Source organism: Artemia franciscana, chromosome 9 (genome assembly GCF_032884065.1).
Source record: "Artemia franciscana chromosome 9, ASM3288406v1, whole genome shotgun sequence".
Taxonomy (NCBI): domain Eukaryota; kingdom Metazoa; phylum Arthropoda; class Branchiopoda; order Anostraca; family Artemiidae; genus Artemia; species Artemia franciscana.
The window spans coordinates 27,017,702-27,042,835 of NC_088871.1; the positions used below are offsets into that span (position 1 = coordinate 27,017,702).

Below are 25,134 nucleotides of genomic sequence, written 5' to 3' on the forward strand. Positions count from 1 at the left end.
TTCTTTTTTTTCCAAGAAGAATGAAAACCTTAAAAGCTTACTCACTTTTAAGCGATTCTCCTCATCAATCTGATAAAAAAAGATTACGCTTCCTTTCAGAATATTGTTTTAACAGCAGCAGGTCTAAACTTAATTTCGAAAATGTGTCGAATGTAAACAGAAAAGATTTAACTGTTCAAAAAAATGGTAGGGTATATTTGTGAAGAAACACATTGTGGGTAGTTATTTATGGCAGGGGAATTTTTAATTAGGAAATCGGACGTGTTCAGCTAAATATAGGGCATAGTTGTTAGGTGAGGATTTGGCGATAACAGGTAGCTCCATAATAATGGTTATTTGATTCACCATTTTGGTATTATAGCAAACAATATTTGGCTACGAGTCATTTCGAAATCGGGACCTTGAGATGGAATTGGGAAAAGCTCGCAAAGAAATTGGCAATGAAATTTCAGGTTTTAGAATCAGTAGATATTTTCAGTGCGAAGACAGACGTTTAATTTTAAATACATTAACCAAAGAATTTTTTTAGTATTGTGCAATCAGAATCATCAATATAATGAAGGGAGGAAACGTCCTAGGGGCCCGAACCCGGTGTGAGTTTTTTAATGGATAACTATGCATTGTACATGATCTGTCAGCCTCCCCTGTATATACTATATTGTAAAACAGGGGGGAGGGGTGATTTGATAGGAATAAACCTAACCTGGTATTTCTCCCAATAGCGCTGGTTCTAATGCTGACGCTGATTCAGTGCTTAGCAATGTTTTTCATCCAGAGAAAAAGGTTCAGTCAGATAGAATCCTTCATCAAAGTTAATATTAATTTAATATTAGACTAGAGCAAAATTTCTTCTTAAAAATTTAAGTTTTCTAAGAAGATACTACTTATGTCAACAATGTCAGGAAATGGTATTTGGAAACCTTCACTGACGACAGTGCTTTTACTAAGTGACACAATAAACAGGGAAGTTTGTTGAGGGAGGGGGCTCAGACTAAATATTCCCTCCCTCCGCCCGAAAGAATAAAAAATTTCATAAGACATTAAAATGTATTGGGGGGAGATAAAACATTTACTTAACCCAATATTTCAAAAGGAAATTAAAATGTAATATTTCAAAACGTATGAGACTTGTGGGATTACAAACTTTCTATATACGTTTCCTCCTTCCTCTGATACATTTTGTCTATACTTGCTCCCCTGTCAAAAATCACGTATAGGTGACATTTTAAATTGTGCGGTTACATTTCATATATCCTCACCTGGGATAAAATTCGCCAACACTTCATGTATTTGCATAAGTGTCATCCTTAAAATAAAGTATTAAAAAAAAAACATCATGAAATTCGCCCATAAGATTGAATTACGCATTACCGCCTGGGATAAAATTTGGACATGTTTACCTAAATCATCTTAATTAATCGAGTGACGGATTGATCAAAGGACAAATATGCCGGTGTTTAGAAAGCGAATATAGACTAAGCTGGATTCTTTTGAAATATGCCGAATTCAAAAAAAAGATTTCATTATCCTGTTTCTTTACGTTTGCATATTCACTTAGGAGTGACACAACTTTGCCTTTTTTATTCATGTTTTATAGAATAAATACAAGGAAAGGCAATAAGCACTTTTCCAAACGCTAAATGGCTAGCATTGCATAAAGAAAAATCCAACAAATTTAATTGGAAGCTTTAAATTTGTACTACAAGCGCAGCTTTCAAGTTTCTTTAACCTGACATACTGTAAAGCCCTTTCCCTATTATCTTTTGTTCAATGGTCCTTCTGTAATCGATTCCTAAGACATCTGTTCGAACAATTGGCTTTGTATTTCTTTCTTTATTATATTTTGCTTTTTTACTTTTTATTTCTTTTTTTTGTCCTTAACATGGTCTAGCTCATTCTATTTTTCTTGCTCTCTTTTGCACACTATTTTATAACTGCTCCAGGGTATTGACTTTAGTCCCGAGGACGTCTGGGATGATTAATAAAACGCCTTGGTAAACAACAAATTCAAAAGTTTACTTTAAAACAAAACAAACACGGAGAGATGTAGAAAGCGGAACAGGGTAACGACACCATCGTAATATTAACTTCATTTTGGTGAAATTAATGCTTCCCTCAAATAAATAAAACACAAAAGAAAGCTACTATCATAAATTCTCAATTTTTACTTAATTTTTTTATCTTTTTTTACTGATAAAACGAAAATTTTGAGCTGACTGGTTGAGTATTTCAAATTTTTATACCCATACAATTTCTACTAATACTGATGTTCCCATTATAAAGATGTTCAGCCTTCTACTTTTTGATCATTTGCTATCAACAGCCCATTAATCATTAATTACTACACAAAGCAAAACAAAATTAGTACGGGGGGAAATGTTATGGTGAGTCGTTTAGTACAACTTTCGGTCTCTTACCGCAGCCCATATTCCAAGTTCATTCATGCAAGTGGCTGTTTATAAGGGTTAGGGAGGATTAGGATTAATCGCTAAGGACTAGTCGTGAACACCCCTTCTTAATGGAATCCTTTCTACAATTTGTTTAAAATTTGAGAGAGTAAGGATGCCGAGGCCTATGTAACTCCTATTTAAGCACTGAAAGTTTTTAGGCCTACAGATGATGCTGTGTCATCAAAAAGTTGTATAAGCAACTTTTACAAATTACCCTTTGTTTGACTATTTGTATAGTAATTGGAAAGAAATGTAATGGTGAACGAAATATTCTTCCGTGGTATGTGAGGAGTATTTATTTAAAGGCAAGCCGTAAGATAGGAAAAGAAGCCCTTTATGCAGAAAACTCGGTAAACAGACATTTTGTCTTTAGAAATGCAGTATTTCTAACGATTCACAATCCATATTGTCAGAATCTTCATAACGCTCGCGAAAACTGGTAAGTTCAATTGCAGCGCATCTACTTAATGTAAAAGGGAAATAATGAGCAGGCTACAATATCCCAAGTTGTAAGAAGTTTCAATTAAATTTTACTTCAGTGAAATGCTGTCTTCTTCATTAAAGTTGGAACTTTTGCCATTTTTAGTTTCCTGGAAAAGACTATGTATGGATTTAAACTTATTTAATCATCGGGAAAATTTATCGGGAAAATTATTTAATCATTCGTGTTCAAGCTCCTAAAGTTGAGAACAGATCGGCATCACTTTAATACTTGATAACTTTGCAGCAGCGTTAATTCATCGAAATATAGGTGGGAGGGTAAAATATATTTTCAATATCCAGCGGTTAATGTTGTCGCTTTTCAAATTTTTTTTAATGAAAATATCAAAACGAAAGTATTAAATAAAAATGCCCCCAAAAAGGTATTTTCCGAAATTTCACTGACGAAAGGTGACTTATAAACATTAAAAACAAAATACACCAAAGAACACATCAGTTGCTCATTTAAATTTCACTGATGGAAGGTGACTTATAAAAATTAAGAACAAATAGGCTACCCCAAAGAACGAATCACTTACTAATATAAAAATTCACTGAGGAAAGGTGACTTAAAAACATTAAAAACATATATGCCAAAGAACGAATCAGTTACTCATATAAAATTCACTGACAAAAGGTGACTTATAAACACTGAAAACAAAAACGCCAAAGAACGAATCACTTACTCATATAAAAATTCACTGAAGAAAGGTGACTTATAAACATTAAAAACGTATACGCCAAAGAACGAAACAGTTACTCATATAAAATTCACTGACGAAAGGTGACTTATAAACACTAAAAATAAAAACGCCAAAGAACGAATCAGTTGCTCATATAAAATTCACTGAAAAAAAGTGACTTATAAACATTGAAAACAAATACGCCAAAGATCAAATCAGTTACTCATATAAAATTCACTAACGAAAGATGACTTAAGAACATTAAAAACAAATATGCCAAAGGACGAATCACTTACTCATATAAAATTGGAGAAGTCATTCCGTTGACAAACTCCGAGCAGAGTTTTTAAGTAGTGATCACAATCAGCGAAATCCGAAGGGGAGGGGGCTTGAATCTGGCTGTTCTCAAAAAGAAAAAAATTCAAAATTTCTTGGTAAGTTTTGTTCAAATTATTCAACAGATTTTTTGTTTATTAATGCCCTCAAAAGAAATTCCTGCAACCGTGCCCGACTAGAGTTTAATAAACAGTCAGGATTTCTGAAATCCCCAACTTATTTTCAACTTCAGACGAGAAACTTTGGTTAAGGCTAAAGGAGGTTTTGCTTCAATTGTCCTATAAGGTTTTTCTAGTTCGAGGGAAATTTTTCCTATTGTAAAATTGACGAGCTCACCAGAATTTTCCCACTTATTCCACAAATTTTGAGCTACCGTAAAGACAAATTTTAGAAAAGAAAATGTCCTTTCGCCTCTAATAACATCAAAATCATTGATCTAGCCCGAGCGTTTGGTAAGAATGGGACACATGCACCTAGCCTTGCAGGTTTTCTCAAACTCAAATGAGTTGGTTGCGTCTGATAGTAACCATCGTTAATTAAATTTTGTGATCAGGGAGAAAAGAGGTCCCTTCACACCTTCCTGGCCTTTTCAATGTATAAACAAGCCTTTATCACTCTAGGGGACACAGTAGAGGAGAGAAATTCCTGTGCTGCATTCCTTACACACCTCTGCTGACACATCCGGTGTTCCCACTTCTAAGGATTTTTCCGTAGATCTAGGAAATTTGATGTCTGTTTCCTGACAGACGAATGCAGTTACGGAATATACGGAATTCCTACAGACAAACCAAAATCTTATTGAAAATGTCATATTCTTTCTTTCTTTATAACATTTACCCCAAATCACTGGAGGTTTCTGCTAAAAAATTTTATTTAACCGGTTCTATGTCAATGGGTTGTTTTACCCAAATCTTAATACAAGCTGATCTGCGACTTTTTTCGTCTGTGATATCTTTTTTACAAGTTGGGAGAACCTTACTAGCTAGCAAAAGAGAAAAAGAAAACTTAAATCTGAATCAGTTTCAGCAAATCTGTAATTTATTTTAAACTTCTAAAGCGTAGACTGCTTTGTGTTGCCACTTTGGGATGCCACTTCGGTAACCCTGGGGAATCTCAATGTATTGAAAACAGACTCTCAATCTTTTGACTAATTCACGATTACCAGCGCATCAAATATGAATGTGCTTAAATAAGATTCCAATATAAAAATAACGACGCTCCTATTGGATAATATTAATATATTTTTCGGAAATGTTTCTGAACAAAAAATCAAAGTTCATTATGACATCGTCAAATTAAAACAAAATGTGAAATAGACAGTCGTAAATCAGTAATGCTCAGGTCAATAATAGTACTCTGTTTTTACCACTATATAGTGCACAGTTATGAAGTAGTTATTGAAGACTTTTTTGACAATGCATTACTTTCGGAAAAAGTATGGATTAAAACAGATGCTTGGACTATCTTGGACAAACTAAGTCCTGAGTCAGATGAATTTGGAGTGCTAAAATTCAATGGATCGAGCGTAATGCCAATTCATTTGCATAGTCATCAAAAAGTTGCTAATGTTTACAGGATCTCTATAGATGGGGACTTCCTACTGCGAGCAGGACTAACAGAAATTTCGTTTATGAAAATAAATTCGTACGACAGCTTTGGTAACCATGAAGAACTTGGAAATGTAACAAATGCATATAATTGGCAATATAATAAGCAGTTTGAAGCAACTATATCTAGTCTCTCATCCGTTGGAGTAAGTATATTTTGTATATATATATATATAGGCTAGCTTCAAGTTTAAAGCTGTATTTTAATAAATTTGGCTCTTCATTTACCCTGATTGGCTTCTTGCTAGAATTATAAAGTTGGATCGTATATACAGCTAAAAAAAGGTTACCTATTAAAAAAAAAATGAACAAAATAAAAATGGATAGCTAATGGAAAAGAGTAAATTTAATTTTAGGAAACGTCAGTTCCTGACCACCAGACAGATAATGATCCCGGGTTTTCGAATAGGAACCTAAGATTTGTGTGAAGTTTTTTTTTTCTTTGTTTTTGCTCGATTGCAGGAACAAAACCTGCACCCACGCCTGGAAATCAAGTGAGGAGACCGGATAATACCATCTCCCTTTTATTCACAACTATTATCACAGGCATGTATCACCAATAGCAGATTTTTTACAAAAATTTACTGATTCGACATACCATTTATTAAATGAATCCAGTCAGTTTAATTCCGCAGACTTTTGTTTTCAAGTCATCTCAATAAAATATTGGTTAGGTTTGAATTACTTAGATGCCGTCGAAATAATTTAAAATTTGATTTTCTTGTAGGAAATGATTAAAAGATGTGTAGTTTTGACTAATTGCTTGTGAGTGTTGTCAAGTGTTTTTTGAACGTGCAAATTTTGCCTTAAATTTTTATAAGCTTTCACAAACCAGCGGTATCAAATTAATTACATGTACTATACTATTTTCCTTTATTGTAAGATTATTTAATAGTTAATCGACTCAAAAAACACCTATCAAAGATTAGTTTAATTGCCTCTAGAGAGCGGGATTGAGCCAAACTTTTTGTACAGCCTGCTGTTTGAAATACGGTCAGTTAGTCAGGTAAGCAAAACAATCCGTAAACAATTTCTCTGGAAAATATCTAGAAAATCTTCCTCCATTTTTCGGAGTGCCCATGCTTCAAAACCATATTTTACTATTTTCATCACTGTTGCTTCCAATACTCTAAACTTTCTTTGCTGACATGTCTTCACATTCTTCCAAACTTTCTCAACTGTGAAAACACCATGGGCCTTGTCTATTCTACTTTAAATATTTTCAATTCACTCACCGTCTTTACTCATAATACTACCAAGGTAAGTGAAGCTATCAAATTGGTCGATCTTTTCGTTACCCAATGTTACCTTTTTATCTTCACTTATTCCTACTCTTAACGACTTAGCCTTCTCAATATTAATTTTAAACTTATTCTAGCACCCTGAACTCGTAAAACCTCTAAAGGTTCATTCATTTTGGTCACAATTTCCTCTAGGATGCTTAAATCATCAGTATAATCTAAATAAATGAAGTTTTACTTCCATGTTCAAAGAAATTTGATTCCATGCTCTCTTACTGCCTTTCTTGTGCTCCTTAAGACGAAGTACATCAAAATGATCCATATAAATGGGGATAGAACATAACATGTCTTAACTCCTAATTTGAAGCGAAACCAGCTACAAACCTCATTTCCTACCTTAACCACAGCAGTCTAGTTCTCGTACATAGCAATAATTACTTTAATGTTTTGTCTGGTATACCATGTAAGGATAAAGAGCGATGTGGCCAATAATATATTATTATTTATTTATTTTCTTTTTTTTGTTTATTTTTGCTTTAGACCAGGGCGCTTCGTATATAACGAATTGTCGTAGAAACTTCGAAAGGGGCTCATTCGATATGAAATTGAAGGTTCAATTGCTCTTTTTAATAATAGAAAGTGATTGAAGGGCAATCAGCCCCTCCTACGCCCATCATTTCTTCAAACACATTCACTACATAAATTTCAGAATTGCGATGGAAAAACTGATTAGAAGCTAGAAATGAATCTTTGGAAAAGAAAAACATGCCATCATATATAAATATAGTTCAATAATCAATAGGCCAGTCGGAATATAGGCCTATCAGGCAAAACCTGGCAAGCAATCTTTCCAGGAATGTTGTTTTCTCGAAAGACCAAATGTGAGTGATTGGTAACTCCAATAATGTACCGGGATAGGGCCCCGTCCGTATTTGGGTAACGGATAAGAGGGAACAGCAACTTCAATATTACACTGGGATAGGGCCCTGTCCGTAACTATGTAAAGGATACTCCTCCCCTCCAACGGATAATACGTGCTATTAGCATTTTAAAAAATCCTCCTATTCTAGTTAAACGGCCTTCGTATTTCAAACTCTAGCGTAAAGAGTAATGTATTGAGGAGGGGGCAACCCTACATATATGGAATACTTTCTGTTCGTTTTTCAAATAATGCCGGTAAATTTTGCTCATCTTCTCTGACACAGATCCCTCCTCTCACGGAAAATTCCTCTTTGGGAATTTCATCCCACGTAAAGTACACCCACCCCCCACCGTCAAATTTTCTCCAGATTTTTCTATCCTTGCTGGTAATTTCCCCTCCCACAAAATTGCTTGCGGCCAATTCAGCTTGAAAAATTTTCCTAAGCATTCTTTCATTTGAATAAGACTTTAACTTCTAATCTGTTTCTCAGTCACTCCAGAAATGCCCCTTCCGTTGAAATTAATTCCCGGGAATCAAAACACGCGGGAGAAAGCCCCTGGAAAATTCCCCCAGAACATCTCTACATAAAAAATTTGGTAAAGAGAATGTAAGATAATTTAACAGAATTTTGTATAGTAATTCTTCCGAATCCCACCAATGTAACGTTTCCTCTGGAATATTCAGCCTCCAGGAATTTCCATGCCCAAGGAAGATTCTTCCTATAGAAATCCACCCCCAAGCACACACACACCTCACAAAACAATTGTCTGTATACTTCCCAATAACAAATAGTATACGTAAACAATGGGCGAATTGTATAACTTACATGTCTCTCCCCACGGACTGTAGGGGGTCATTTTACACCTAAAGACACTTATTTTGATCAGACAATTTTCGTGAAAAAATGGGCGTGGCAGTGGGCCCATTTGACCCCCAATCTTTTCACCGAATTGAAAAGGGAACTAGAACTTATATTGTCCGTTCGAGTCCACCCTCTCCAGATCTTAGAGGACCCTTATTTCTATATAATCACCCCTGGGAAAAAACGAAAAACAAATTAAATAAACGCACATCCGTGATCTGTCTTCTGGCAAAAACAGCAAAATTTCAAATTTTTGCAGATAGGAGCTTGAAACTTCTACAGTAGGGTTCTCCGATACGCTGCATCTGATGATGTAATATTTTAGGGGTGTCTCCCCCATTTCAAAACTCAGGTAAATTTTATCAGGCTCGTAGCTTTTGATGGGTAGCACTAAACTTGATAAATCTTATGTATTTGGAATAAGAATAATAAGCTGATTCTTTTGATCTACCTATTGATACTAAAATTTCATTTTGTAGAACTTTGATTACTATTGAGCCGCGTCGCTCCTTACTCACATTTCGTTACCACTAACTGTTTGAATAATGGAAAAGATATGAAGTTTTTTTTTCGCCATGAAAAAGACTATGTCAATAAAAACGAACAGCAAATAATAAAAAAAAACTGTTTCCACAAAATTAGTTTTTCAAAGAAAAGTAATGATTTAGAACTCATGACCAGAAAATAATTCGCACTTACTAAAAAAAAAAATGACTGTTGATTTTTAGTCTTGTGTACGCATACCGACATTTATTTTGTAGTCTTAATAAATTTTTAGTTATTAAAGTCAAAAATGTGAAAATACTTTTATGTATATTGTTTTCAGCAAAGTGTAAACAATATTCTGGTCATGAGAAGGCATAAAGATTGTCGACCCTACTCATGTTAATTTTCGCTCTTTTTGAGTTTGACTTGCGTACTTACTGTAATTTCTGTTTGTTCTGTTGTTTTGTTTGTTTTTTTTTTGTCCGAAATTAGGAAAGGCACTCGCAAATCAGGATGGGATACCTGCCCCAAACTCAAAATTGCTAAACGGCGAGCAAAGTTTTGGTATCGCATATGGCTCGACTCAAATAAGGCCATAAATGGGACCCTGTTTAATCTTTTCCAAAGAACCAAGAAAGAATACAGTATGTTAGTTGACAGAGCAAAGATTGAAAATGCTGACCGAGTATCTAAAGAAACGATCCGTAATCCAAACTACATGTGGAAGTGTTTTAAAAAATCGCGTCCGGAAAGTCGACCTGTCTCGAACATTATTAAGGAAGAGTGCGTTAAGCATTACAGCGGCGTTCTTAAATCTAAGAATTTAAAGCTGGAAAGTGACAGTGAAACTAGTTTGAAATGTAAATTACAGCCTCTTCTAATAAAAATAAGCAATTTTGTAATTGCTCCTGCAGATATAAAGTTTACTATCCGTCAATTAAAGCACCGGAAAGCCCCTGGTTTCGATGGCACATCTATGGAACACCTCCAACAGGGGTCTGACTTACTCTATCAGCATTTTAACTTGTTATATCAGTTGTGTATTGATTCTGAAACAGTGCCACAGTCTTTTCATACTGGTATAGTTACTAATATACTAAAAATGCAAACGAGTGCTCCGGTTACCGCACAATAACAGTTTCTACCACATTGAGTAAAGTGTTTGAACGTCTTATGCTTTCAGAAATAGTATCCAAGTGCTCGCTAGATTACCGTCAGTTTGGCTTCCGTTGTACTCAAAGGGTTCTTAAAAGAGTTATAGCTAAATTATAGAGTTATAGCTATAGCTAAAGAGTTATAGCTATAGCTAAGGCGGAAAGTTCGGGTTTGCTCCTATTTATATGTAGCGCAGACATATCATCGGCTTTTGACTCAGTAATTCAAGCGCAAGTATTAACAAAGCTGTTGGAGTGCGGAGTTAACGCTTCCGTTGTAGCAAGTCTTAATTATTGGTATGATAATTTTTTCATTAGAATTAAGTTAATGGAAAAACGCTGTCACGACCGGTGAAAATTATAAGAGGTCTGAAACAAGGTTCAATACTTAGTCCTGTGTTGTTCAGTATATTGACTTCATCTGTAACTAAAGGCATTAATGGTGGCCATTAAGTTGTGTTAAGTTGACGATGTACTTATGATAAGTAGCAACCTTTCTACTCCCCAGTGCAATCTAGACCAGCTAACTCGTGGATATGATTGTTTAGGTCTAAGTGTGAACGCTAAGACAATAGAGTTTTTTATCTTTGGTTCACCGCCCTGCATGCAAAATTCGACCCAAATCAGTCCCGGTATTTCATATGTTGTTGTATGCGAGGCAAAAGTATTACCAGAAATACAGCTGAAATACCTTGGCATAACTTACGGATGTAGCGTAACAAGCACTAGGACTGTTTTAGTAGAAAATATATCTAAGGCAATTACGCCCAGCTATGCCATATTAGCTTTCCTTAAGTATACGTTTAATAGAAAAGTACTATCTCGACTGTATTCAGCTGTCGGTTTGCCACACCTGTTGTATATCGCACTTCTATGGGAGCGGCTTGCACCGACAGAAAAATTGAAGCTTAGTTCAGCTTATTGCAAGAATCTAAAATTTTTACTGCGTATGCCGCTCCACAAAAGAAATTCCCCATTGCTAAACCATTATAATATGCATGATCCTCGGGATATTTTACCTGAGGTGGAAGAGTCGGCAAGGTCTAAGTCCCTTCGTAAACTGGCAAGTTTCTTACCTGTACATATTTTGTATAATTGCGATATTTGAAGTTGAGTTGCATTAGAAGTCACATTATTATCTTTTATTTTTTTATTTTTTTTACTCCACTTTTTATGTTGTATAAGTGGGCATCAATAAATTACCTACTTACTTTATTGATGGTGATTCATGGTATTTTATGCTTGTAAGATTATTTGATTTTATTTCTGCTCATTTTTGGTTTAATGGAGCTACTTTTCTTTGACAAACTCATTTTGAGGAAAAAGTCTTTCAAATTAATACTATACAAGGATAATACCTTTGCTCAAACTCTTTAAAGACAAGACCTTCGCTATCAGTTGAATGAAGTGTTTCCTCATAATCAAACAGTTCATGGTAACAAACTGTAGTAAGGAGCGACCCGGCTCAATAGTAAACGAAACTCTAAAAAAACGGAATTTTGATACTAAAAGATAAATCAAAAGAATCGGATTTTATGCTGATTTTAAATATATATATATATATATATATATATATATATATATATATATATATATATATATATATATATATATATATATATATATAATATCAAATTTCAAACTTAGTCTTTGCCATGAAAAGTTACGAGCCTGAGAAAATTTGCCTTATTTTGGAAAATAGGGGGAAACACCTCCTAAAATTCATAGAATCTCAACGAAAATCACACCATCGCATTAAGCGTATCAGAGAACCCTATTGTAAAAGTTTCAAGCTCCTATCAACAGAAATGTTAAACTTCGAATTTTTTGCCCGAAGACCGAATACGGGTGTATATTTTTTTTGCCAGTGGTCATCATATCGACCGAGTGGTCCTAGAATGTCGCAAGAGGGCTCATTCTAACCGAAATGAAAAGTTCTAGTGCCCTTTTTAAGTGACCAAAAATTTGGAGGGCACCTAGGCCCCTCCCACGCTCATTTTTCCTAAAGCCAATGGATCAAAATTATGAAATAGCCATTTTGTTCAGCATAGTCGAAAACCATAATAACTATGTCTTTAGGATGACTTACTCCCCCGCAGTCTTCGGGGGAGGGGCTGCAAGTTACAAACTTTGACCAGTGTTTACATACAGTAATGGTTATTGGGAAGTGTACGGACGTTTTTCAGGGGGATTATTTTGATTGGGGGGGGGGCTTGAGGGGAGGGGGCTATGTGGGAGGATCTTTCCTTGGAGGAGTATGTCATGGGGGAAGAGACATTCAATGAAGTGGGCGCAGGATTTTCTAGCATTATTATAAAAAAAACAATGAAAAAATAAATATGAAAAAGTTTTTTCAACTGAAAGTAAGGAGCAGCATTAAAACTTAAAACGAACAGAGATTATTACGTATATTAGGGGTTCATCTCCTCCTAAATACCTCGCTCTTTATGCTAAAGTATTTTTATTAATTTCAACTATTTATTCAACGGCCTTTCTGATTCAGGGGTCATTCCTAAAGAGTTGGGACAAAATTTAAGCTTTATTGTAAAGATTGAGGTATTAACGAGGGGACAGACCCCCTCATATACATAATAAAAATATAAGAATATAAAATTTCGTTACGTAAGTTAATCCTTAAGTTACGTATATTTTTTACTAATAAAAATGTTCGTTGAAAAATAAAAGTTCTAGTTGCCTTTTCAAGTAACCGAAAAGTTGGAGGGCAACTAGGCCTCCTCCCCCACCCCTTTTTCCTCAAAATCGTTTGATCAGAACTAATAGAAAGCCATTTAGCCAAAAAAAAATTAATATGCAAATTTAATATAATAATTTATGTGCGGAGAGCCAAAATTAAACATGCATTAATTCAAAGCGTTCAGAAATTAAATAAAAAAACAAGTTTTTTTTTAACTGAACGTAACGAGCGACATTAAAACTTAAAACGAACAGAAATTACTCCGTGTATGAAAGGGGCTGTTCCCTTCTCACGCCCCGCTCTTTACGCTAAAGTTTTTTACTGTATAATAAATTAGAATTGAGAGAAAGAGTCAAACTTTAGCGTAAAGAGGGGGGCGTTGAGAAGGGAACAGCCCCTTTCATACACGGAGTAATTTCTGTTCGTTCCAAGTTTTATTGTCGCTCCTTACTTTCAGTTAAAAAAAAATACTTTTTTTTAATCCTTAAAACAGAGAGTTAAAGGTGTTTCATGAAGAACCAGAGAAGTTTTTTTAATCTAGTCCAAACTTGATGAAAAGCAACAGTTAATGTACTATTTTCTCATAGGTTGTTCGGGTCGACGGGAATTCTCGGGGGAGTGAATTATATCCACATTCTATTTTTCAGAATATCCACAAAAAGTGGTTGTTTGTTCTGTGACAAGCTTAGTTAGAAATTAAGGTCAGTTTCCTTACTGATCACACAAAGAATAGCTTTATTTAATTTCGAAAATTTCGAGCAATAATAATGTCGTTTGGTTCCACAATCATGCCCCTGTAAAAGAGCACTGAGCGAGAAAGAAGTAAAGCTACGAAACGTAATTCATGCTTAATATTAAAATAACAAAAAGAGACACTTTAAATTACATTAAAACTCAACAATTCCAACTATAAGGGGAAAACAAACAAAGGATAGCGAAAAGAAAACTAACTAATGAAAACTAGAAGGATGTATTGCTTTTTTTGTAGTAAAAAAGTAATACCTACGAAATAACTCAGCATATATGGATTAGTTAAAGTGACACGCAATAAAACCATTAAATAAGATTTTACAGACAAAGTAAAAGGAATTTGAATTTCATACAAATTTTGAAATGACAAGAGATGGCCACATGTACGATGTCTCACCTTAACATAAACATTGCAAAGTTAACCTAGTTGTGACTTTTAGTAGCACGCAACTGATCTGATCCTTTTAGGGGACAAGAAAGGCTAACCATAATTTCTTGTTGCCAAATACTTTTCTTTTCAGGCCTACGTCCTGGGTTAGGGAAAGATAATCTAATGTCTTATCATCAGCACGTCTACCAAATATGGACGTCTGATTCCACCTAAGCTCAGTTGTAAATTTCTCTATCCTTATAGGGAATCATATAGACTTAGTCCTATTGTGAAATAGAGTGCAACATTTATGTCAATATAAGAAATTGGATGTCTCTTGCGCTGTTATTTCAAGCGTATACCTTGTTTCTTGAGTCATATTACATAACAATTTTTTTGCCTTCTTTTTAGTTGTGCATCTCAACAACCTTCGACTCAACCAAACAGCAACAATCAGCGATTTCACGCATAAAGGCTAACTTTCTCACTGATATTGAACCAACAACATTAGTGAGCAGCACTCCTGCAACTCAAGCTTTTACATCGTCACTTGGACCGACGCCGTTCAGTACAACTATAGAAGAAAATTCCACCCCTACCTCTCTGTCGACACCAACTTTTGTTAAAACAAGCACTACAACAACAATTTACAGCACCAGATCAACAACGTTAAGTGAAATATCCCATTCAACTGCGTCTTCATCACTCCCTCTATCTTCTACCAGAAGTACTGAGCAATCCCCTATTAGCTTACAAACAACACCAAACGCTTTTACTAGCACTGGAAGTACACCTACGCGAAATCCTAGTACTTCAGCAACTCTTTTAAGTACATCCATGTCAACTATTAATCTTACAGGTATGACAGGTAATACAAACACGGAGAGTACAAATATGGTCACTACACATCCTTCTGAAAGCAGCTCCTGTATGACTTCTCTGTCAACAGAATATAATAATACAGATGTCTCTGGGAGCACTAATAACCCGTCAACAAAGACAACTGATAACAGCTCCTTCCCTAGCACTTTGAAAACGAGCACGAAAAAATCCACTATTGATTTACAAACAACAAATGATGTCAGCATAAACACTGATGATTCTAAGACAACTGCAACAACACTAAATCCTTTCACAGGTTCTACCAGTCGTACTACCTATATCCTTACAAGTCCAGTTACTCCTACATATACCACAGACACAGTCACATCAGAGACAGATCTAACGGTTATTACAGATACTGGTTATACAAATGGGAAAACTACACCTCTGTCTCAAACCAGCCTCAATATAACATCTAGTCCAAACACTCTAAAAACTACTACCGATGCTAATAATCTAAGCACTTTATCAAGAACAAATGGTATAACAAGTGCAACTTCAGGCTCAAACCATACTACTATTGAGTCTAACACAGAGACAACAGTACATTTTACCATAACGTCGGTAACCTCAGAACGCACAACAAGTCTACAAACATCTTCACTTGAAAAAACTACAAACTTTCTCCCAGAAACCACTTTATATTTAAGCTCCAGCAGTACTGAATCAACAGCGGATATTCATGTGACAACAAAACTTACAGCAGCCTCAGCTTTTACAACTAGCTTGATCAATGAAACAACGAATTACAGAAGTTCTACTGTCAGTGCACCTATGGAAACCCCATGTAACTGTAAGTAAAAAAGCCTGTTTGCTGTTGTTAATTTTCAAAATTGTTTTTCAAAAAGAAATTTTTAAAGAAAAATAAAGAGTAATATTTAAAACAAAAATGAATAGAAACCGAATCGTTCAATAATTCAAACTGAAAAAGAACACAAAATAATTCTGAATAAATAAAAAAAATATAAAGCAAAGAGAACCTACTTAAAATCAGAGTGTGATTTCAAAAGGGATTTTTTTTTTTTCAATCAAACCTTTAAAATTTGGTTCCTAAGAAAACTTTTAAGAGCTTTCCACTTTAAAACTTATTAAGCAGGTTATTTAGTGTGTAGAAGCAGTATCTTGAATTGCCGAACCAATAAATGAATATTAATTAATTTCCTAAACTTTTGAAAATTATAATTTAAAAAATAACCCCCTTCTTTTCTTGCTATTCACGATGCCATTTTGACCAATTACAACATACAACAATTGGCACAGTATTTTTTAAATTTCTTAAGTAGGGGTGATGCGGCACAATTGTAATCGAAACTCTAAGAAACGGAATTTTGATAATATAATAAAAATGACTTTTTATAATGACTCCAGATTTATTAAATTCATTAGGTTTAAAGTTAATAATCAAAAGCTACAAGCCTGAAAAAAATTTGCTGAATTTTTGAAAAAAGAAGAAAACACCCGAAAAATTTCAAGCGATCTTAATGAAAATCATACCATCAGATGCAAAATTGTAAGTAGAGATTTGAAGCTTCTATCTACAAAATGTGGAATTTTGTATTTTTCACCAAAAAAAAGTCACAGATACGTGCTTCTTTCTTTGCTTTTTTTTCCCATGGGTGATCGTAAGCAAAAATACTCCTAGAATATTGAGAGAAAGCAATTCGAACGGAAATTGAAAATTCTAGTTCTCTTCTAAGCTACTTAAAAGATTAGTAGTTTTTAAAATTTCAGGAAAAAAGCTACTACGGGGGAAAAATTTGTTGTATGATTGTGAAGTAATTCTACCGTTTTGTTGTAGATTTTTTAATTCACTTCTAATTTTATTAGCAAATGGATCGGTATGATCATTAAGCTACATGTAGTTTTGACATTAGTATTTTCATGGTTTACCAAAATTATATAAATAAGGACCTATTGGGCATGTAAGATAGTCCCTGCTTCTAATATTAAAAAATTGTTATATACACCCTTCAAGGCATTGATCCGTTCTCAAAAATCATATATAGCAAAAATCTCAGCAATTGTTAAAAATGAAGATGAACAAAACTTTCATTTAACCGAAGATTTGGTAACAGGGATAAATTTTGACTTTTAACGACCTTGGTTAAATTTTGTAAGAAATTTTTAATATACTTCCAGTTCTGTAATTCTTTTTGTAAATAAATAAATGGTCTGCCCTTGGGTGCAACTCTATTTGGTTAATTGGCGAATATCTATGTAAAACACCCTGAAAATTAGGCTTCAGATTCATATTTTTTAAGAACACATCTTCTGGGGACGCTACATGGATGATGTAATACTAGTCTGGATATTATGAAAAAGATAGGGGCTTTTTAAATTACCTTAATACAAATGACAGAAATTTTCAGTTTATTCTAGAAATTTTAAATGCAAATTTTTCATATGACAATTCGTCGTAGGCTATAATGACACTCTCTAAAAATCAAAGACATTTTACCATGTGAAGTGCCTAATAAACCTTCAAATATGATCTGTCTTCCGTACATTCCAAAAATTACTACGAATTAAAAAAAAATTCCAGAAAATAATATGTACGCAGTCCTTACTAGTAATTTAAAAAATCATTATTTCTTAGACTCTGGAAAATATAAGACCCCAGTTACTTTCCAAGAAGGGGTTTATCAAACACTATGTAACTGCGGCAATTATTATGTGGGTAGAACCCATCAAAATTTAGGAAATCGCCTGTAATAGATTAAAGATGATATAGCTAAGGCTTTAAATTTAAAAAGTGTTCATAGTCCTTTTGATTCTGCTCTAAGCAACGCGGCAAACGCCCCGTGAAAAATACGCCATTGTAAAATACCCCCCTCTCTGAAAGTATTCCCTCGCACAAAATACCCTTCCAGAAAATGCTCCACCACAGAAAACACCCCCTGCGGAAAATACCCAAAGGAAAACATCCCCTCCCCTGGAGAATGCCCCACGCGGCTAGTTGGTCTCCAATCACTTTCGAATTTCGACTACAAGCTTTTTCTTAGTAGTAATAAGTTTTTCTTAATGGTAGCAAGTTTTTTCTTAATTATGAATGTGTCATTCTTAATAATAACAATTTTTTCTTAAACAACAACAGTTTTCTTAATAGTAACTAGTTTTTCTTCACAGATAGCTTGTTTTTTAGTATCAGCAAGGTTTTTCTTTATATTAGCAAGTTTTCTCTTAATAAATAAAAAAAAGTTTGATAACTGCAAGTAAGGAGCGACGTTAAAACTTAAAACGAACAGAAATTATTCCGTATATGAAAGTGGTTGTTTCCTCCTTAGTGCCTTGCTCTTTACGCTAAAGTTAGACTCTTTCTCACAACTCTACTTTTTAAAATAATAAAAAACCATACCTTACAGAAACAACCTTACATTTTGTTATCACGAACTGTTTGATAGTAACACGTTTTTTTCTTAACACTATTAATATTCTTAATAGCAGCAGGATTTTTTTTGAATAGCAAAAATATTTGTATTGATAAAAACACCTTCTTGAATGTTATTAAGTATTTTTTCGTAGTAACAAGTTTTTTCTTAATGCTATCAAGTTTTTTCCTTACTGTAATGTAAAGTATATTCTTATTAGTAACAAGTTTTTCTTAAATTTAGGAACACTTTTCTCAATAGGAACAAGGTTTTTGTTATTACTAACAAGGTTTTTCCTAAAAGTAACAAGTTTTCTGAATATTAATAATTTTTTCTTAATATTTAAAAGTTTCCTTAATAGTGACAAGTTTTTCTTAATAGTAACAAGTCTTTTCTTAGTGCTAACAAGTTTTTTCTGAATAGTGACAACATTTTCTAGTAGTATAATGTTTTTTATTTATAGTTATAACTATTTTTAGATTTTAAAAAGATTTTTGTTCATAGCAACAAGCTTTTCTTAATAGTAATAGATTTTATCTAATAGTAACTAGTTCTTCCTGTGTAAAACCACCCCTTTCATTCATATTTTAACAAATTATAAGTTAAAAACTTACTTCAATTTTTTGTAAAACCTCTCATCGATTATTTTTTAACACAGATCACGTTGCATTATTATTTTTTATTCTATGTACGGACCTAATTAGAATTTTTTATGGGACTAACCCTTTTGAGCAAATATGAAACTTTTCAAGGAGATGACGGGAAATCAATGGCCCTCAATGACCCGTGGCCATTCTTGGTCCGTGGGTCCGTGGCGTGTCCTGGCCCGTGGCACTTTCTGGCCTGTTATACTTCCCGGTCCGTTTAAGCAAATGATGAAACTTTTCATAGGTATGACGGGGAATGAATGACCTTCCATGGCCCGTGGGAGTTCTAGGCTCCTGGCCCTCTGCTGTCCATCCATATCGTCCCCCTTCCTAAGACCTTATTCCCTCTATGGAAGGTGTCCCACAGAACCTCTTGGCCTCTTTATGACCCGTTTCGGAAAAATCCCTACCGGATCTTGGAAAACACTTAAAGCAGAAAGATCAGGATGAATATGGTGGAAAGAATAAGCACAAGTCCAATATATGTGACTGACATGACCGGACCGGATCCGCTCTCTTTGGTGGAGTCGGGGGGGGGGGGGTTAATTTGGAAAAATTAGAAAAAAATTAGATATTTGTAACTTACGCATGGGTGATCAGATCTTAATAAAATTTGATATCTAGAAGGATCTTGTGCTTTAGAACCCATATTTTAAATCCCGACCAGATCCGGTGACATTGAAGGGAGTTGGAGGGGGAAGCCGGAATTCTTGGAAACGTGAAAATTAAGGTATCTTACGAATGGGTGATCGGATGTTAAAACTTGATATATAGAAGAATCTTATGTCTCAGATGCTCCGTTTTAAATTCGAATCGGATTCGGGGACATAGGGGGTTGGAGGGGGGAAACAGAAGGTCGGGATGAAACTTGATGGGAAGAATAAGCACAAGTTATAGATACGAGATTGACATAATTGGTACCGATCCGTTCTCTTTGGGGGAGCTGGGGGTTGTTAATTTGGAAAAAGTGGAAAAATTGAGGTATTTTTAACTTAAGAACGGATGACCGGATCTTAATGAAATTTGATATTTAGAAGGAACTCATGTCTCAGAGCTCTTATTTCAAATCCCGGTTAGATCTGTTGACATTTGGGGGAGTTGGAGGGGGAAACTGGAAATCTTGGAAAACAATTATAAATGTCGTAGATAGGTGATTGACGTAACCGGATTGGATCCGCTTTCTTTGGGGGAGTTAGGTGGTGGGGTTCAGTGCTTTGGCGAGTTTGATGTTTCTGGACGTGCTAAGATGATGAAAATTGGTAGGCGTGTCAGGGAGCTGTACAAATTGACTTGATAAATTCTTTTTCCCAGATTCGACCATCTGGGGGCCGAAGGGAGAGGAAAATGAGAAAAATTGAGTTATTTTTAACTTACGAGCGGGTGATCGGATCTTAATGAATTTTGATATTTAGAAGGACCTCGTGATTCAGAGCTCCTATTTTAAATCCCGACCAGCATTAAGCCTCTGATTTTCCTTTTAAAGCAATCTATTGATTCTTAGATTTTTGCAAGAGGCTCCTGGCTCTTGGTTCTTCTGACCTCGTCACAAGTGCCATATGAGCTCTTAGCTCTTGTTATTTAACTGATGGTCATATAAAGTTCAGAGGTAGCTCATTTGACTGGAAATTGAGAGTTTTAGTTACGTTTTTAAGAGTCAAAAGTGATCGGCGGGCATCTATCCCCAGCCCTACACCCTTTTTCCTTACATACCAACCCCCCCCCGGAGTGCAGGGAACCAAGGTTTGTAATTTTTGCTCCGAGGGTAAATAAGGTTTTATGGAAGAGGTGATGGTATAAACTTCGGAAAGGATTCAAATGAATAGAAATTCAAAGCTCTAGTTCCCTTTTTAAGAGTCAAAAGTGATCTGGTGGAAACCCTCTTTTCCCAAATTGCGTCTCACCAAAGTTTTTATATAGCCATTTTTTTCAAAATCAACCAAAAATCATATAACAAAAACTCCAGGAATAACACAGCCCACTTTCAGAAGCCTGGGGCATGTGTTTTAAGTTATACCCCGGGAAATATAAAGTTTTTATGGAAAGAATGGTAGTATAAACTTCAGAGGGGGCTCATTCTACTGTAAATTGGAATTTCTAGGGCCCTTTTTTTCTAGGGCAAAAGTGATCGGAGGGAAACAACACCCCACCCCCTCAAGGCCCTTTTTCTCAAAATACAAGCGATCAAAATTTTGATACAGCCATTTTGTTGCAAATAGTTTAAAGATAAAATAACAAAAACTTCGGTGTTGGAGCTCCCTGCCCCTTTTCTTCCTTTTTTCATATAAATGAACTGTTTTCGTTTTCTTAATTACATATGCTTAGATTTGCCTATAACATAATTTTCAATTGCAAGCTAGACTCTCGTCGTCAAGGCAACCATTTCACAGAAGAAAAATAAAATGACTGGACTACAATTCTGTGTAAGTCATGACACAGGCTGGCTAGATCTCAGGCCATTGATTCTTAATATATGGGTAGGGCAAATTCAGTTGAGGAGCTTGATACATTAGATTGGCCCAAGTCACTCTGAGCCACACTCCAAGTGCCAATATTCTTTGATGTGTTCAATTATTTTGTTTTAGTCTGTTTTGAGACTCTGTTTTTAGAGTCTATTTTCAGATTTAAAGAGTCCATATATATATATATATATATATATATATATATATATATATATATATATATATATATATATATATATATCTCTTTTGTTGGAGTAACCTTTGGGAGAATACAAGTAAGTTATTTTCTACAACCGTGTGGAGATTATTTTCCCCGAACCCAGGCAGGGTAGGAAAAGAGTTTGCGGGACATACCGTCATTAGTATATCGACACAGGGGGCAGTCTAGCCTCCAAAGAGATAGGTAGAAATATTAGTGGTGACCCAGGTTGTGGCACCCTTGGCCCAGAGTTTGGCTCCTTTGATCGTTCGATCACGCTACCATACCCAACGAAACCGCCAGTGGCGCTGATATGGCTAGAGAAAGATCAGGTAACGGGTAGCCCCAAGGAAACCAGTAAGAACAGTGGTGCCTGCGCTGGCCCCAGATATGATTGTGGTATCAGCGTGGGTCTATGCATTACAATAGTGGTGGCAGCCAGTAGAGGAAAGTTATCAGGAAATAGCTAAAAGAATCCGCGTTTTTCGAAGATACAATTTAATTTGGCCTGCACAGTACCCTACTGTGATTACATATAAAAAAATGCGGGAGAAACACGGAATCAATTAAAATATTACGAAAGTCTGAATGGGCGTAGCCTAGTTGGAATATACAATTTTTTTACGAATCAGTACATCACGCAACTAATTAGCTTGCAAAAATAATCGGCAAATTGACATATTTCAAGTTTTCATGATATTACCGGTTACATGTGGATCGAAATAGTAATTGTTAGCTGAATCTTGAAATAATGTCAGGCGAAGATTAACACGATATCGAGAAAAGAACAAAACTGAATAGAATTAGATATTAATTCAAGAAAAGCTACAGCGGTGGAACAGAACAAATCATTTTCAGTTTCATATTTATGGATAAATTTACCAGTAAGTGAAACCCAAAACTTGCCGAGAGAGGAAATATCCGGTTCAAAACCAATTTCTTCATTTGCATCTTCCATAGTTGCAGCAAGATCCCCAGTTAAACCACAAGAAAAGTGCGAGAAAACAGTAAGCCTGTAATAAAAGAATTATTTCCAAAAAGGAAGGTTCAAACAGAGAAAAAGATATGGAGACAAAGTTAATACAATCGGGAAGGATACTCGGTACTATGAGAGGATATGAAGTAGACATGGAAGTTATACTATACGAAAAAAGACCAATTCATCCCTCAACTGTTACGCAAAATGAAGGGGAGTAGCCAATCAGAGATTATACAGGCACGGAATAAAGAAACAGAGAACGAACAGACTCAAAAACGAATTAATAGGGTATACCGACAGAGAGAATCAAAGCAGGCAAAGTAGAAGGAGTAGTAGGAGCTCAGTAGTCGTCAGGAGCAGTAGTAGTCAGCTTTTTTAACTTGTGGGGGGAGCTATTTGATTTAAAATGAAGCTATCTATTGTTTTGTGTCGGTTTTTTGTAAATATTAAAATCGAATTTTCAATGCTACGAATAATAACACATTTAGGAATGGTATTTTATTTGTAACATCAATTTCTAAGGTAAACTACAAAAATCTATCTTATTTACTGACGGGATCTAAAAAAGCCCTCGAGTTTGATTTCGAAGCAATTGAAATCAAATTTATCAGGTTTGATTTCGAAGTAATGGAAATCAAACTTGACAATAAATTTAACAAACTCTAATAAATTTACAAACTCTACAAATAAATTTAATAAAAACGATTTTAAAAATATATTAAAAACAAGCAGACATTAACTCAGAATCAGTTGCAAAAACACCTTCGAGGTTAGCTGCCAAAAAGGCAAGATTAGTAGTGAAAGCGTGTTTTTCTTTCACTTCAATGAATTGATATGTTTCACCTCACTTTGTTTATCAGTCCTGGTTGAACTTTACTGAAGTAAGGATGCTGAGACTGTTTGGAAAATTTTGATTTTAGTTTTAAGGGTTATATGTTATTATATAAGTCTCTTTACTTTTATATTTTTATGTTTTGCTGAGGATGGCCCCTGAACATAGGGTCAAAATATTCATTTGAATATACAATTTTACTGTATTGCGAAATTCGCTATAATCCTTCTTCTTCTTTATGTTCATAATTGAAAAGCAATTTGGTCTTCGTCGCTATTTAAGAAGTAGTAGTACTTTGTTTCAAGAGATAAAATTGACACAAGGCTAATTTCACAACGTCAACTATTTTGTCTGAAAAATACTGACAAACTGGAATATATGCAAAGCAATTTTAGAGTCCCCAAATTAACTCAGTCTATTTTTTGTTTCGTTTTTTCTCTTTAAAAGTTGCATCTTTGTAATGTATTACTTATCTTTTTCGTATTTAATGATTTAAAACTCACTATATACTATTTACAAATTGCTAATTATTAGAAAAAAACAAAAAAAGCAAATAAAATTGGTCCAGTAGAGAGAGAAAGAGAGAGAATCAAGGAAATTGGTGAAGAGCGAAAGGCTATGCAAATTGAAATTAAATGCAGTTTGCATTCTAGGGTTACACTCCTTTGTGTCCTCTTCATTAAGATGATCGGTCATTATTTAGCTTCCCATTCTAAAATGAATAGCAAAATTATGCAGAATTCAGTTAATACCAGTATACGAAAAGCATCGTTGTGGATAAGATTCTATTTTGCAGGGTTTATGGAAGGAGTGGCTAAAGGTGGGATGATATCAGAAGCACTGAAAAATTAGAAATGTGCTACCAAAAGAGTATAAGAAATTATTACACAGATTTGTGTGCAATACTGGTGTTGTTTCAGTTTTTTGATGATAAGCATTTGGGAATTTTAAAAGAACTAGGGTTTTATTAATCCATTTGGGAGATAATATGAGGCAGCATTTTTTTCCCTACCTTTTCTTTTTTACAAGTTTTTTCGGCAGTTTTGAACTATTGTAGAAATTGTTAATAAAGTGATTTTTTTTTTTAGGTAACCCAGTGAAACCTATACCATTATGGGCAATAATATTGCCCAGTATACTTGGGGCTATAATTTTATCAGCCTTATGTCTGATGTTCCTTCTCTTGAAGAAGAAAAAAAAGAAGATGATAAGTAATGATAAGAATCAATTCGTCGAAGAAGGACCTACTGATAATGACAGTCAGTCTACCCTCGAAAATACTGTTAATACTTCTGTTACTCCACATGTTTACAATATAATTCCAAGAGTTGGGATACCTCACGCCCCTCCTTTGATAAGGTCAAAACGTCGAGTTATATTTTAAATGGATAGAGAAGTTCACAAAACTACCTCTGAGCATTAGCAAATGTAGTAAATTGTTATTTTCTGTATAATTCTTGGAGTTTTTACAAATAAAGTGACTGTTTCAATGCTCGTTGCTTATTGCTGTACTAACATGTTTGGTTCTTTTAACTAAGGATCATTAAAACTAAGAGTTATTTAAAACTAAGAATTATTAAAAGATCCAAGTAGAATCATTTCAATTTTCACGCGATTACGTAAGCCTTGATTTTCTCCCTTGTTGTTGTTGTTATAATCCACCTACGAACTCACCTTGTCTAGCTTACCTCGAAATAAAACAATGCTCGTAGGATACTTGTGCGCACTAGCC

At 34.7% G+C, this 25,134-nt stretch overlaps 1 protein-coding gene across 2 annotated transcripts; it reads left to right on the top strand.

Annotated features, from left to right (window-relative positions):
• Positions 1–457: 457 nt before the first annotated feature.
• On the top strand, positions 458–24,894 carry LOC136031215 (mucin-2-like). 2 transcript variants are annotated; one of them, XM_065710593.1, is made up of 4 exons: positions 458–593; positions 5,525–5,702; positions 14,448–15,711; positions 24,491–24,894. In XM_065710593.1, exons 2-4 carry the CDS (start codon positions 5,580–5,582, stop codon positions 24,784–24,786), a joined length of 1,683 nt encoding a protein of 560 aa, XP_065566665.1. In that variant the 5' UTR covers positions 458–593; positions 5,525–5,579; the 3' UTR covers positions 24,787–24,894. The 2 variants fall into 2 exon arrangements, with proteins under 2 accessions (XP_065566665.1, XP_065566664.1); XM_065710592.1 differs by lacking the exon at positions 458–593 and having other exon boundaries at positions 5,162–5,702.
• The last annotated feature ends 240 nt before the right edge of the window (positions 24,895–25,134 follow it).

Excerpts from the sequence above, each read along its gene's own strand:
- LOC136031215 (XM_065710592.1), top strand. The coding sequence starts at position 5,283 with ATGCTCAGGTCAATAATAGTACTCTGTTTTTACCACTATATAGTGCAC. Across the intron at positions 5,703-14,447 it reads CTAGTCTCTCATCCGTTGGA|TTGTGCATCTCAACAACCTT; the intron begins GTAAGTATATTT and ends CCTTCTTTTTAG. Across the intron at positions 15,712-24,490 it reads TATGGAAACCCCATGTAACT|GTAACCCAGTGAAACCTATA; the intron begins GTAAGTAAAAAA and ends TTTTTTTTTTAG.